Source organism: Hippocampus guttulatus, chromosome 1 (assembly GCF_054856545.1).
Source record: "Hippocampus guttulatus isolate MCC_2025c chromosome 1, RoL_Hgut_1.0, whole genome shotgun sequence".
NCBI lineage: Eukaryota > Metazoa > Chordata > Actinopteri > Syngnathiformes > Syngnathidae > Hippocampus > Hippocampus guttulatus.
Window position 1 is genome coordinate 34478225 of NC_141261.1, and position 16255 is coordinate 34494479.

Sequence of the window (16255 nt, forward strand, 5' to 3'; positions counted from 1 at the left end):
AAAAAGGCAGCCTTCACTACAAAAGTCTAAGTATGGTTCACCTGGTTACATATACAGTATATATATACAGTATATATATATATATATTATATATATATATATATATATATTAGAGCTGTCAGTTTAGTGCGTTTTTATTGGCATTAATTTAAATGAATTTTAACGGGATTAAATTTTTTCTCGCGAGATTAACGCGGCACACGTCACAAGCGGTTGTTACGTTGCTCTATAAATACACCAGAAACAAAACAACAAGCGCGCTGCAGAAGTCCACGCCCATGTCCTTTTTTGCCAGCCACGGCAGCACGAGACACCGAAAACGGATACTTAAAGAGTTTATGAATGGAAAGTTTACTTTTAAAAAGTTGCCAGATTGCTCCACTGACAAGACCAAAGTTATCTGTTCTTCTCTCTCTCTGTATCATACAGGTATACTATGTATGCCACTGACGCGATTGTTACTTGTTTGGAACTATTTTGTGTGGAAGGTTACAGTGTTCTGTGTCCATATAAATAAAGCGGGTGGAGCTTCTCTGTGTTCGTCTGACAGTGAGCTGCAGTGGTAGCGACCTAGCAAAAAAAACGTCTCCAGTGTTGTCATCGAACCAAGTGTAGTCATTCGAAATGAGGTCTACACAAAACCGTAGAGAGACTTCCGCGCAAGAAGGACCAACACAATCAACATAGCCTGACTGTGTTAGGGGAAGTTACCCCCCCCCCCTTCAGAATGGTTTGCCCCAGCAGCACGGGGAAGTGCGTGCGCTTGTTTGTACGGCCGGCAGTTTTGAATACAGCGGCACAATGAACACTGGTGCACGGTGTCTCGTTATTCTTCAACAAACATACAGAAACAGACTGCTGTGTTCAAAGCAAACTTGAGAAAAACGAAGTATGCAACCATGGTTTAAATCCACTATAGGCTGAGTACTAGTTTACCTTAGATGTGCACTTTATAATGTTATATTGCTCTGTTTTGATTTCATAAAAAAAGCTGTTAAAGCAGCTGTTGTGTGAAGAAAATATTTTTTTCACTGTTGTTGATGGACAGTAATATTGTGTGAGAGATTATGTGTGAATAACTGCTCCAAGTGAAAAATGTTCATGTAAAATTGAAAATCGAAATTGTTATTTCAGTAAATATTTGCATTTGGCACATAGAAAACTGCTTCATGATTCCATGTTGATGAGAGCATTAAAAAAATATATAAAAGGAAATTCAGAAACGATAAAAAATGCGTAAGTAATCACGATTCATTTTTTGTGAATTTGAGTTAATTATGACAGTTGCATTTTTAATTAGATTAAATATTTTAATCGTTTGACAGCTCTAATATATATATATATACTGTAAAATTTTAAACCACCTCCCTGAGGTGGATCAAATTTGCTCCGGCGTAAGCTGTTTTCCAGGGCTACCCCGGAGCACATTTGCACGTGTGACCGCTCCACTGGCGCAGCGCCGGCGTAGCACCGGAGAAAATGTTGCCGTGTAAACACCCCTTAAATATGTTCCTTGGTGTGAGTGTGAGCGCGAATGGTTGTTCGTCCATGTGTGCCCTGCGATTGGCTGGCAACCATTTCAGGGTGTACACTGTCTCCTGTTCTAAGACAGCTGGGACAGGCTCCAGCACCCCCTGCAACCCTTGCGAGGATAAGCGGATCAGAAAATGCATCCTATAGAGTAAGCGCACAAAGCACCCAGAAGACACCTCGGAGATTCGAGCCAAAACTGTGCTCAACGTAACTACAAACAAACGTGACGCACAAACAAAACTACAGTATTGGAGATACAAAAACACAGGATTCTCACACATGAATGGATGAGACCCCATTTGTGATAGACCTGACTCACAGAAAAGTACAAAACAAAGTGTATGGGTGGAATGCGCCATTGCATTTACACACAGTTATTTACAACACGCAAGCATAAATGTGAGACGTCGTTCATCCGGCGCTGTAGTTGCAAGACGTGCAGAATGGAGAATGCCAGCCACTTTTGTCGGACCTTCAATTTTCCCAACCGCTCACAATCACACTCCTTACCAGTAGATGGCGATAAGGCACCTGACAGTTTCTTGCCAACCCCCATAAAACTCCATAAGAAGAAGTTCGTCCACAATTCATATCCCAGTTTGAGCAACGGGTCCGCTGCATGCCGAGCGGACGACGTTCTGTGCAGGTTTGGGTTAGTCAACGACAACTTCAAGAGACCATTTAAGTGGACGCAATGGATCCAGTCGGGCAAGGTAACCGTTAATCTTCCCCCGTGGCCAAAATTGACTAGCGAGTGGCTTACGTTAGCATCTTACGATGTACGTAAATGTTGGTTAAAGTCCAAAATAAATACAGGACGACATGCGCGTTTGATGTGTCTGAACGCCTAGAAATGTTTCATTGTTGTCGCTTGAGGACCGAACTGAACAGGAGTTCATTGGCTCGCTGCTACATGCTACGGCATGATCAATGATTCTATAAAAATGTCCTTGTTTAATAAAGTGATATTCTCGTCTTTACATAATTTTAGAATACTTTACGTCTCGTATTTAAAATTTATCCCCCCCATTAAAATGAAGGCAAATGTGATCTGCATTTGGTGACATTTGAAAAGCAAATTTCCTGGCACTTAGACTGTTGGCGAGGCCGTCTTGTTGACAGCTGACACGGAAAGCGGCGATGACGTCACATCCGACTCGTTCCAACAGACCATCAGTTTGAGAGCCAAAAGTGACCCTTAAAAGTGGACCATCTGTGAGGGACCTCTCCACTTGTGCTTGTTGGACAAATTCAACCCCGTAGAGCGTTTATTTTCCTCTTAATTTAAACTCAGCAAAGCGCAATATTACTTTGTGCGTTTGTTCCAGTTGGCATGGTAATGAATGACATATTGAAAGTGACAATTGTGTGTGTTTAAAAGTACATCATGGCCTACAGGGACGTTATTTTTTGAAAACACTGTCATTGTCTGATGGTATGAATTTAAGTTAACCATGACATAGATCCCAGAGCAATCTGTGCTTGCCTTTCCTTAAATATCCGTAAACAGATGTCTGTTATGCTCAAGTGTTGTGTAGACAAAACCTTACCATTGAATTTAAGTGTTAAACCTGGCTATGTGTGTATTTAGATTGTGGGATGTCGCAAATCTTTATCAACTGGGGCCTGTGAAGCAGGGCAGATTCTAGACCAGTGGATTCGATCGAACCCCAGGGGTTCGGTGAATCGGTCTCAGGGGTTCGACGGAGCCTCTGCCATGGAGGTTGAGACACACCCGACTCAACATGTCAATTAGTTATGATGGGCCCGCTTGGCCATCACTGGCTGCAGATGTCCAATCAGGGCTGTGGGAAATTTAGTTCGCTCAGTAGTCAACGTGTGACTGTCGTGATAGTACTTCATCAGAATCAGAGTCAGAATCATCTTTATTGGCCAACTATGTCGAACACACAAGGAATGCGTCTCCGGTAGTACAGGCTACACTAGTATCATCATAAACAAGGACATGACAAATAAGTATGGAAAGACATTCCGTAACGTAAGGGTGCTCTTGTGCGGTGGTACCGCCCAATGACAGATGTGAGACAATGTGCAAAGTATCAAGCAGAGCTAAAGTGATCGGTGGTACAATCCTGTAACAGTTGTGCAGGTGGTGCAGAAAATCATTGCACCATTGTAAAGTGACCAGTAGCAGTATTTGTAGTACGACAAGTGTGCACGGTTCATTTTGTGCACAGTTTAAAAAACGTATACTGAGGTCTTGAAATTCTATTTACTTTTTCATTTTTTAATAAATGTGTTTTTTTATGTCTTGAATTAGTAAAAATCGTATTTTTATTTTTCACTAGTGAAGGGTTCGATGAATGTGTATTTGAACTGGTTGGGTTCAGTACCTCTAACAAGGTTAAGAACCACTGTTCTTGACAGAGTATGCAGAGATGTTTTGAGGGCATCACGTGCCAGCATATTTATATTTTATTTTACTATTTATTATCATTGTTCAGGCGGCCCGGTAGTCCAGTGGTTAGCACGTCGGCTTCACAGTGCAGAGGTACCGGGTTCAATTCCAGCTCCGGCCTCCCTGTGTGGAGTTTGCATGTTCTCCCCGGGCCTGCGTGGGTTTTCTCCGGGTGCTCCGGTTTCCTCCCACATTCCAAAAACATGCATGGCAGGCTGATTGGACGCTCTGAATTGTCCCTAGGTGTGAGTGTGGGCGTGAATGGTTGTTCGTCTCTGTGTGCCCTGCGATTGGCTGGCAACTGATTCAGGGTGTCCCCGCCTGCTGCCCGAAGACGGCTGGGATAGGCTCCAGCACCCCCCGCGACCCTAGTGAGGATCAAGCGGTTCGGAAAATGGATGGATGGATGGATATCATTGTTCATTGTGTTGCTATTTTAGCAGCATTGATCTATACCTGCACCTGCGCAGGTGTAGACCAACTGAGCAACTGTGATGTAATTAGTGCTGGGTGATATGGAAAAAAAAATCTTATCATTATATTGATATACCATGATATATTTTCAGTTATGGGCGGCCCGGTAGTCCAGTGGTTAGCACGTCGGCTTCACAGTGCAGAGGTACCGGGTTCAATTCCACCTCCGGCCTCCCTGTGTGGAGTAAGCATGTTCTCCCCGGGCCTGCGTGGGTTTTCTCCGGGTACTCCGGTTTCCTCCCACATTCCAAAAACATGCAGCACCCCCCGCGACCCTAGTGAGGATAAAAGCGGTTCAGAAAATGAATGAATGAATGAATAAATATTTTCAGTTATTCTTTTTTATTATACACACATTATAGAATATATTATGACTGATTACCTTTTCTCGTTTTATTTTGAAGTGACATTGTACAGACCTATATCATAAGTGAAATAGATGCATCAATTAGTGCTGCTGTATAAAATTATCCATTGCAAACAGGAGCCAGTCTTTTTTTTTTTTTGGACAAATGTAGATAAGAGCCATAAAAAAATGCTTCTGACAGATGACAATGATCACCTCTATTGAAAATTTTTTGTGCAGATCTCAAAAATCCAAACAAAGGACTGCGTTGTTAAAACTAACATTTTTAAATGTATAAGCATTCACTCTACAATATTCATTCATTTTCTGAATTGCTTATCATCAATGTTAACGCAATGGTCAATACGCTGTTCAAAGTTGGATATGCTCCACTTTAACACGGTTCCAGGGAGACCTCTCTAAAGTCGTCACCCAAGCACTTGATTCTAGTCTTTCATGACAACATTAAGTTAGCTTAGAAATTAGCATGGCTTCATAAAACTTGTCAAATAACAGGGTATTAGGATAAATGTGCGTGTGCGTGTGCGTGCGTGTGCGCGTGCGTGTGTGAGAGATTTTTTTTCTTGGTTGTGAATACTGAAGACAAAAAACACATTTTCACTTAAATTTAATTTCCTTTCTAGAAACATTGGTGAGATTTAAGAGAACTCTCGCCATATTTTTTTTATTTGACAGAATGTACAATTTTACAATTCAATAACATTTCCCTTGTCAATATTAAGAAATGAGGAAGAAAAATACATACAAAAAATCAGACATCCTACTTCAATTCCAATTAAATCCCTCCCCCTAAAGTTTGGTCTATGAGACAGAAGTGACGTCAGAACCACAGTAGCAATTTTGCTGCCTTGAAACAACTGTGGTTAGCTTGACTTCTTCTTGGCAGTGTTCACGTAAATAAGTGGGTACTCGAGGCAGAAAAAAAACTGCTTCATTCAATTTTTGAATCAAGGTACCCAAATTAGGCTGACTTTTAGCTCTACTTTCTATACCTAGCTGTGGCTTTTTGGGATGGTCCCCACACTCTCGGCAATTTAATTTTTGGAAAATTGTAACAATCTATCATTGTCAGTTTTGTAATTCTTTGTGTTTTGATGAGTCTCAAAATGCAAACTGCGATGCTTGTGTAGTTTGAAGGGGGTACCCGCTACCCATCATGCCCTGAGGAGATTTTTTTTAATTTTATATTTTGGTAAATAACCTTCAATAATTGCAGTTTGTTGTTGTTGTTAGCTTTATTTATTTGCATTCACGCACCTCATGGTTTATAAATTTTCATTAACTGTTAAAATTTTGCACCTTATGTTTCAAATGTAGAATGCCTATACTTATGTGTACAGTTCATTTCCCTGATTTGTTGTTCAGTTTTCCAGCTCTCTGATATCAGGTTAACTGAAAAAGCTTTTGCACATTAAATCAAGCTTCCTCTGATGTTCTTATTACAGGTACATGCAGTTCGCTGCAGATGACAAATGACACTAGATAGGATAATAGCAAAATCACATAATAGAATCTTGGCAATCGTTGTCACGCCCATTACTAGATGTAATTTTTAGTCAACAGTAAGTGGCTAAACATCCGGCTGGATACAAACAGGTAAATGTTGCTCCTTAAAAGGGAAGTCAACACAATATTTTTCAACAGGGCATTCCAATTAATATTGTGTTTGTGGAATATGAATTCAGTAGCAAAATGCAGCTGTTTTCATCCTTCTCGAGGTTGACGTTTTGCCACTTGCTGTTGATCGAAAATAACATCACAGTTGCTCAGGGTTCGGTAACTACTAATCATGGCTCACCTGTTTTCGGAGTTTGGTCACAAGCTGATTTAATCAGAATACCATGTTTGGACCATTTGGGGCGCAGAGAACATACTGTACGTGAAAATGTATTTTCCCCCCTTCCAGATTTCTGTGTTCTTTGCATATTTATCGCACAGAAAAGTTTCAGTTCATCAAACTAATTTATTTTCACACAAAGACAAACCAAGGAAATACAAAATCCTGTTCCTAAATGCCAATCTAATTTATTATGGCTCTCCCCCCAAAAATTCCCATGTGAAAAAGCAATTGCCCTCCCCCCTTGTTAAAATACAAAGTAACTGACTAACGACAGTATTGGGAAAGCTGAGTTCAATTTCCCAGGCCACATCCAAGCGCCACATTTGTGGAATCAAGAAATCACATAAATAGAATCTGTCAAAGTGAAGTAGGCTACAAGATATCAAGAAACAAACGCATCATGCCACAATCTGAAGAGATAGAGAAAAAGTTATTGAAATCTATCAGTTTGGAAAAGGTTACAAAGCTCTTCCCAAGGTTCTGGGGCTTGAGCGAACCACAGTCGGAGCCATTCTATCCACATCTCCTGAGCTCCTCTCTAAACTGAAGGCCACAATTTGGCCTTCAGTTTAAAGAGGAGCTGAAGGCCACAATTTGGCCTTCAGTTTATTTCACTGTAAATGTTAGGCATATTTTTAAATGGAATCAAAAATCCATACATAATGCACAGTTGCACTAATACAGTATGCTTCAGACAACAAAGTGTATGCAGAAAATTGGTGAAGATTGCACGACTGTCTGTGCCCTATGTGTTGTGTTGTGTTATTTTTATTTTGACTTCAAAATGGCGCCGCGAGAGTGGCTGCCTTTCCAGCAGCTCCTATATTTTGTTGTTCGACTTCTTCCTTTCATAACTTTGCTGCTGTGAATTGGGAATTTCTCCATTGCAAGACTAATAAAGGTTTTCTTATCTTATTATGACAATCTATGAATGCCATTTAAAAAAAAAAAAAACCTCTTGGGCACGAAGCATTTAAAAAAAAACGCAGTAGGTAGTGAAATCAGAGGAGTAAAAGGGCCATTATCAAGTCATACATCCTCCCCAGTGCCACCTCTTCAGTTTTCATGATTTTTGGAAATTCTTTTAGTGCCTTATGATGTCAAATGGAAGAATCTGAAGTTTGAGCCTCCTCGCGCAAAACGTTTTTGGAGATATGGTCCATCACACTTTGAGTGCCACGCCCACTTTTGGATCCAGGAATTGAGCGCAAAATTTTGGACCGTATTTGGAGGCTCTCATCTTTTGTTTTAAGGTAGGTAAACCTATAAATTGCTCTTTGTAAGTATGCTGACCCTGTCTATCACAATCCGCACTAAATAATTACACAGGTGTACTATTTTTAGAGTAACTTTTTTAAAAGTGGATTTTTTTTTTTAATGACGCAATACATTTTTTAATTTTACATTTTTGGGGATCATATCTTTTGCGTTGGTGGTGTATCAACTGATCTATCATCATTTTTGGAACCTCTAACATGGAAGAAGGACCAATTCATATCAGTTCAACTCAGTGGGATTATGATTCCATTCGTAAGTCTCAGTTCAAGAAGATCTGATGAATGATCTTTTTATTGTCATTTTACATACAGTACATTGCAATGAACTTGTCGGTAGTGTACATGAGCAATTTCCATCAAAGCAAAATCGCTCCAATAAAAGAAGATTCGATGCGTATCTCTATATTTAAAAGTTGAACAATTCCATTCGATGCGCTGGCGTGTTTTAAATCAACAAATTATTGTCTGATTCAAATCAGTTTTTGCTAGTTCTGTAGTAGTCATTGTAGAAGTTCAGCAGTTCCGAGTTCAATAGGGTTCAATGTTAAATTTTAAACGTAAACTGCAATTTAGACGTCGTCCAAACCTTTTCAGTAACCTGGCACACGCTGTGTCATAGACCAGTGTCCAAAAGGCACTTCCATGTTGATTGACAAGGTAAAACGTGTGGCTGGAACATGATTCAGTGCATTTAGTAGTGTAGCGTACACTGTTGACCTCTTGATTATTATGATTGGATGAATTGATTCTTTGTGACGCTAATTACAATGGTTGCTTCAAAATGCTTGTAGGAAGTGCATCACGCACTTCCTACAAGCATTTTGCACTTAATGTATGATTAAAGCCACAAAATTACACTTAAAAGGTATTACGTACTGTGTCTGCATTGTTATTGACTCATATTGAGTGATCATGAAGATGGAAGCTAATATACTGTACTTTCTTTCTCAATGACCCCATCCCAGCGACGCCTTCCAACCTCAAAGCTGTTCTGCAGGCACAGAGACCACAATGGCAGACTGGCCATTCTTGCCACCTGAAGTCCTTCAGCATATTACTAGAGACACTGAATATGGACAGGGCTATGCTTGCCGTTCAACAGTGTGCCAAGTCTTCTCTGGAACTCACAAAGCCATTCACGCCCGCTATTTACATTGACAATAGTTTTGCACAATACCTCAAATGAAATAAGAATGATGTTAAAGGTTCTTTGTAGCGCTAAATAAGAACAGTCTCACATAAGTGTCAGAAAAGACGCCATGATCGAAATGTCTGTGTGGATTGTTAGACATCCTCATCAAGATTCAATCCAGTCAAGTGGACTGTTCTTTTTTGGTTGAAGACTTTTCCAGTTTGGTTGAAGACCTTTATTATCTCGTGGAAATGTGTGTGTGTGTGGTTCTCTTTTATATCTTTTAACCAAGAAATAAATTAAGATTTATATCAGAATACCTGATAATTCGATGAGAGATACCAACTCTGTTGTTGTCTTTTGTTATGTCGTCGATACAGTATGTCATTATTAATCAACAAAAGTGTGGATGCTTTCATGTTTAACGTTTTCCTTCACTGTCTCTTGTGGTGCAGATGTCAACTTGAACTCCCCCAACAAGGGCCCGCCCATGGAACATTCCGGCAGTCTGGCCGATTTTCCGGCGGAAGGTGCACTGCAAAACTCGGGCAACCCTCTCCCGCCAGGTCTGACAGAGGAAGAAGCTGAGGATCTTCGCAATGAGCTCTCCAAGGTGACAGAGTTATTTCTAGTGCATCATTTGGTCACTTTCTGCTCCTTGTCTTTTATTGCGTCCCATTGTTTTGTCATATTGTGCACTCGCTTTTGTGGCTTTACTAAACTTAGCAAGGCTCGTAATAACTTTTTTTTTCCCAATGGCACGCTGTGTGATGTCATTTGAGGAGCAACATTCTAAATTTGAAGAGCAATTTTCTTTGCAGGTTAATCCCCCGAGACCTGTACAAAGGTTTTATTCGCAATAGAAATATGACAATATAACAAATGAACATTTGAGTTCCTTATCTATATTGTCATTGTTTTTAATTTACTAAATATGTAATATATATACCGAAAATAATTACAGTACATCTGAAACAAATGATTATAAAATTATATTTGAGAGAAAAAGCATGTTATTTTGCCTCATTCAAATCTTAATATCTGAACATTTAAATATGTAAACTAAAGTGCAATCACATTCGTAAATGAATGGCTTCTGGTTTTTGAAATGTAAATTACATCATAACTTCACCTCAGCTGCCGGTTAACCTGGCCGATCTTCGACCCACTTTTCTCCAGATTGTCGCTACGTTTCTCCATTTTCTGTTATCTCTTCTATTATTTTCTTCTCTTTTCTTTCTTACTGCTATTTTTAATTTTATTCTTCGTGACAGGGGTTCACTTTGGCCTGGGAGTCAAGTTCAGCATTGGCTTCAATGATATCTGGCGCCATCTAGCGTCGTGAATGAGTATAATGTCTAGACCCCGAATATAAGACAACCCCCGCTTTTTTAGTCTTATTTCAATGCAAAAAACGGTTTCCCATCCTGTTGAGCTGTGTGTGGAGCATTATTTATTCTTGCATGTATAGTTTTTTTTCCCCCTCCAAGAACTTATTAAATTGTCTTGCTGACAGGCTTCTGTAAATAGTATACTTGATAACCCAAGCACCTAATTCAAGTGTGTCACTATTTCATGTTACACTTAGGTTAGCTTAGCAATTAGCATGGCAACTCCGCCTTAATGACGAGTCATCATCACTTCATGAAAACGATACATGTAAAAAGTGTCAAATATTCCTACATTTAAGTGATGATTACTGACTTAGAAGTGACTAGTTTTGGGACAGTGTTTGGTTTAGTTCAACCTTTTTTGTCTGAAGGACTACTTTTCAAGGAGCCAACCTCCATAGATCTACCAGTCTAGTGTCAACATCTGACACCCCCCCCCCCCCCCCCCACCACCACACATCACTAAAAGTCCCAGGGCCAAGGTAGATCCCTGTTTGAAAAAAGGAAAACACTTCCTACCTCAGTGGGCTGGCTTTGATCCAAATGTCATTTTGCAATCTCAGAATCTCATTCTCAAGAGTGGGGCTTTCAAAGTCAAAGTGATTTGACTTTGGCGGCAATGTCACCAGCGTCAATATTTGCACCAAATGGATAACACATATAGCTGACTATAGGCTCGATGGATGCAAAAGTCAATAAAACTCCTCTCAAACTCTGAAGAGATGCTCTGAACATGCCCCTCATGACGTGCACTGTCAAGCCGTGTCACACCTTGACGTTGTAGTTCTGCTTGCATGTGAGGGAAGTTGCACAGGTTACCAAGCCGCAGCCGTTTGGACATCAGCTTTAGCTTGCTTTTAAATGTGCTCTCTGAACTCATCATGTTGATTACATCTTTACCCTTACCCTGCAAGTCTAAATTCAATTCATTGAACTGGCCAGTGAGATCAGTGAGGAAAGATGAATCTAAAAGCCACTGTTTTGTCCCGCGAACAAATCCCATGAAAGCATTAAAAATATCCCCACCCCTGGTGTGTACTTTTAATGGCAAAATGGTGAGTAGCTCTTCATTGGTACTTCATTGGTGGAAAATTGTAGTTCTTGGATCGTTTCCTCTCAGCCAGTGGTGACGTACGACGTATTGGGCACCCCTGCCTTGACATCAGAGATAATTCGCTAAGTAGCTTAGCGTTTAGCGCGGTTGTTTGCGCATGAGTGGTGATTCAGTCATCTGAATGGTTGCCCTCTGTGTCATTCAAGTAACGGGACTGATGATGGGCTCACGTAGTACGTCCTGTGTATTTAGTGCCATTGTTATGAATGGCATTGCCACCGATGAGGCATTTTCAACGCTTGACGTGTGAAAGCCCAGGAGCTGCATTGCCAAAGAACCGCTGTAATCGCGAGCTGCTCGCTACTGTTAACAGCGGTTAACTTCCAGCAGCGTTTCCAACTCATCGGTAAGGAAAGTAGCTATTGGCTGTCCTAAACGTTGCTCAATGATGTCATCAGTGCCTGTGATTTACTTGGAGGGATGTTTTTTTCTTTTGTAATTTTTATTTGTTGATGTTTTTTAAATTTATTTCAGACAAAGACAAGTTGTTCATTTACATCCAGCCCAGATTGTAAACCTGGCGCGATCAGCCAACAGCGGCTTCATTTGGGGGTGGGACCACAACAGCTTCCGGCGCTGCTCATTGAGAACAACGTGCTTTCACCACACAGACTCCAAAAGTCTCCAGTAACACCAGAAAAAGTCGCTATATTGTTACTCGTCACTTTTTTGAAAAAAGTCGCTCGAGACGATCTGAATACTCACATAATATAGTGTCAAAGTCGCTAAGTTTGGCGACATTGACTTCCTCTCATGTCATTAAAAAAAACAAAACGTGGTATTTGGGTGGGGGGGGGGGTTTGCAACACACCTTGCGGTCACCTTGGGATCAGTCGACCATGGTCGACTGGTTGGGCACCCCTGGTTTAGTTCCTGCGATTCTCAGTTTTGCTATTCATTGTGCTTTAATGAGACGCAAAATGTGGCTTTTGACTCGCAAAGTGTGATGCAAAACTGCTGATATTGAGCCTTGCTTTGTGTTTTGGTGAACTTTTGCCGACTCCCATCATTGTGTCATTTTGTGCAATTTATCTTGTGGCTGGTGGATGCTTTCAAACTTTTTCTTTATTTCTTTGCAAAATTCAGATGTCCGGTTTAATTTTTTTTCCTTTAAATGAAAAAAGGACAAATGACATTCAAATCATGTTTTGCTTTTGTTTATTTTTCCTCTTTCGAGGTATGCTTTTTTCCTCCTGAAACCTTATTTTCAATATAACTCCTACTCTCCTGAAACAGAAAGAATAGAAATAAATACTTTCTTATGAATGGTTGTTTCTCTTTGAGTGCCCTGTGATTGGTTGTCAAGGAGCGACCAGATCAGTGTGCCTGTGTCTCCCTCTCGTTCCTTTCTTTCCAGGGTTCCTCTTGCTTCCCCTGTTGCTCCAGTCCACGCTGCCTCCGGCTTGCTCCTCATCAATTTTGATAGCGGCGCGGACACTCGCAGTGGCTCTTCTTGTTTTATGTTGAGAGTGAAGAAATTTCATCTGTGCTGTATGTTACACATACAGTACATTTGACAATAAAGCTTATCCAATCCAATCAAATCAACTGTAGTTTTACAATGTGATAACATTATATTGCGAGTGGCGGTACTGCAAGCACCGGAACCATTCAAGTATAGTTTAAAATGCCTTGGTATCCTGGTACCTAATTAAAACTGGTATACCATACAACCAGCGGCCCGGTGGCCAAGCAAGTAATCGGAAATACACTGAAGGAAGAGGGTCTGTGACAACACATCACATTTTGTTATTTCTATATTAACTGTCTGGTTAGCGTGTTGGCCTCACAGTGCACAGGTGCAGGGTTCAATTCGGGCTCCTGCCTTCCTGCTTGGAGTTGGCAAGTTCGGTAATACATCGACTCCAAGATGGCTCCTTCCTGGAGACATGCTTCCATTGTTATAACTTGCTGTTGGTTCAGTGAACTGTGTCACTGCTTTATTAAATACGTTTTTGTTGCAGCTCTGAAAAAAGGAGAGCTGTGGTGTTCATTTTTTAAAACGGTCTCAACAAATACAGGTACGTCTTTGTCTTTCTACGTGCCTTATTCCGTTCGACTCGAGAGGCGTTCAAGACCACCTCCGAAAAACGTACACTAATGATTACTTCAATGAAACTACGAAAATTGAAAATAATACACCAAAACTGAAAAGCAAGCGAGGATATCACAAACAAAATTATATAGCCACCCCTACAGAATTTATATTGTGATTTCATCATTTGTGAATACACAACAAAGGAATAAATAACTACTACTGACATCTGTTTGTAGTAGTCCTGGCGCTATGATCAAGGAAATGCCAATGCGTTTTTCGGAGGCGGTCATGAACGCCTCTCGAGTTGAACGGAATAAGAGGAGGCACGGAGACGGACAAAGACTCACCTGTATTTGTGGAAAAAAGGAGCGCTGTGGTTTTATTTTTTTTTAAACGCAGACTTTATTCATGGTTTTCACAGTCTCAACAAATACAGGTACAGTACGTCTTTGTCCGTCTCCGTGGCTTCTTCCGTTCCACTCGAGAGGCGTTCATGGCTGCCTCCGAAAAACGTAAATTAATTATTACTTCAATGAAACCACGAAGAAAATCAAGCGAGGAAATCACAAAATAAATTCTGTAGTGGGGATAGAATTTATTTTGTGATTTCCTCGCTTGATTTTCTGTTTTGATGCATTATTTTCAATTTTCGTAGTTTCATTTAAGTACAGTAATAGTTAATTTACATTTTTCAGAGGCGGTCATGAACACCTCAATTTGAACGGACTCCTCTCGAGTTGAATGGAAGGAGCATAGCACCATCTAGTGGAGGCATTGTAGATTGCGCCTTATAATGTGAAGCGTCCAATGTATGAAAAAATTTACAAAATAGCCATTCATTGAAGGTGCGTCTCATCATCCAGTGCGTCTTTTCGTGCGGAAAATACGGTAAATGAAGAAGGGAGTGTTTTTCTGATATATCACTTGTAATTTGCATACACGATCAATAAAAAGCCGGCAGAGGCTGCAGAGGCCAGGTGTCGGTTGAGAAGCGCACATAGAGTGGCTTCATAGAAAACTGCGCCTCCTGCCGGCAGTGAAAGTCGATCTGTTCCTGCGTTCGAGCCTCTGTTCAACTGCCCTAGCGAACATCTCTGACATTACTATACTACAATGATGACACTCTCCATGGTGTCTAATTTACCGCTTTAATGTGTTCTCAAAAGTTAATATCCGACCTATTGGTGAGCTCAATTGTCTTTGTCGTTAAGCTTTACAGCTAACGTAGCTAGTTTACCTGTGTCTGAAGGGTGAACGTAAATGTCTTAAATGTCTCTAATCTTCGAGTTTCAAAGTTATAGCATAAAAGTATAATGGCGTTTGACTGGCCAAGGCAGTCATTGGATTTTAACCCAATGGCAGGCTGCATGCACCTTGGCCACCTCGCCAGTGACAGGTGGAATGGGAAGTGACGAGGTAACTATTTCCCACAGTCACCACATTGGTGAGCGGCTAATTTGTTTGAAAAAAATTGCTCTGGCGTTCTCTGGATACCAAGCATAAATATCCAGATGCCCCCGCGATCCCCAAAAAAGATATGTCCGTCAGCAAATTGCATAAAGTAATTCCACAATCCTCTCTCTGGCCAGTGACCCACATGATTGGCTCCAGTCTCATCACAACATCACCTAAAGCAAGTGGCGCATTGTTTACACCAGGGGTGCCCAACCAGTTGACCGCGGACTGATCCCGAGTCGAGATCGTGAGCACAAATGGCTGTTTGTCTATGTATGCCCTGCGATTGGCTGGCAACCAGTTCAGGGTGGACCCCGCCCACTGCCCAAAGACAGCTGGGTTAGGCTGAAGCACGCGTGTGGATAAGCAGCTCAAATAATGGTTGAATGGATACAATTGCAAATTTTCCTGACCCCAAAATTTATTTATTGGTTTTGATTCATCAACCAGCCTAACTTTCTCTTTTGTGGTGTCCCATTGTTTTCAAATTTTGTGTGCTTTATCGTTTGTCGCAGGCCTTCTTGGTCTCATTTAGCTGCAAGAAGCGGAACCTTTGTCATGCATCCCGTATCTGCTGCTTTTCAGGTGGAGGAGGAGATCAGCACCCTACGTCAGGTTCTGTCCGCCAAGGAAAGACATGCCACAGAGCTCAAGCGGAAACTGGGCCTTAGCCCTCTCAATGAGTTCAAGCAAAATCTCACGAAAAGCTGGCAAGATGTCCAGACCTCCAATGCGTATGTATTCTTGTACACTTTGGTTTCCATACTTTCACACAGACACAATTTAGCCGTGCACACCCTACGGCTACATCGTCTTACTGTTTTATATGATGCCTAGTACAAATTAAGACAAGCTCCGTTCATGTTTTGTATGTTGTTAGCAGCTCTAACTGCTTGTAGACTATCGCTTGTCGCACACCAGATGATTGAGCCTCACACATAAAGTATAACCACTTCACAACAACGGAATAATTGCAACTCTTGGTCTTCTTATTGCGAAACACGGCCGTATTTGCCCGAATATAAGACGGCCCTGATTATAAGACGACCCCCTCTTTTTCAAGACTCAAGTTTGAAAAAAGACTTTTTGAACACCACATAAATTTTATACAGGAAATAATTACAGTACATCTGAAACAAATGATTCTAACAATATATTTGAGAGAAAAAGCATGTTATTTTGCCTCATTCAAATCTTAATATCTGAACATTTAAA

General features: G+C 40.9%; 1 protein-coding gene across 10 annotated transcripts in view; it reads left to right on the forward strand.

Moving 5' to 3' along the window:
• Positions 1-2100: 2100 nt before the first annotated feature.
• LOC147211503 (tumor protein D54-like) overlaps positions 2101-16255 on the forward strand; it is a 39565-nt gene continuing 25410 nt past the window's right edge. For all 10 annotated transcript variants that reach the window (XM_086127762.1, XM_086127770.1, XM_086127780.1 and 7 more), the window contains exons 1-3: positions 2101-2246; positions 9498-9655; positions 15626-15774. In XM_086127762.1, coding sequence (XP_085983888.1) covers positions 2228-2246; positions 9498-9655; positions 15626-15774 — 326 coding nt within the window. In that variant the 5' untranslated portion in view covers positions 2101-2227. The remainder of the gene's footprint in view (positions 2247-9497; positions 9656-15625; positions 15775-16255) is intronic.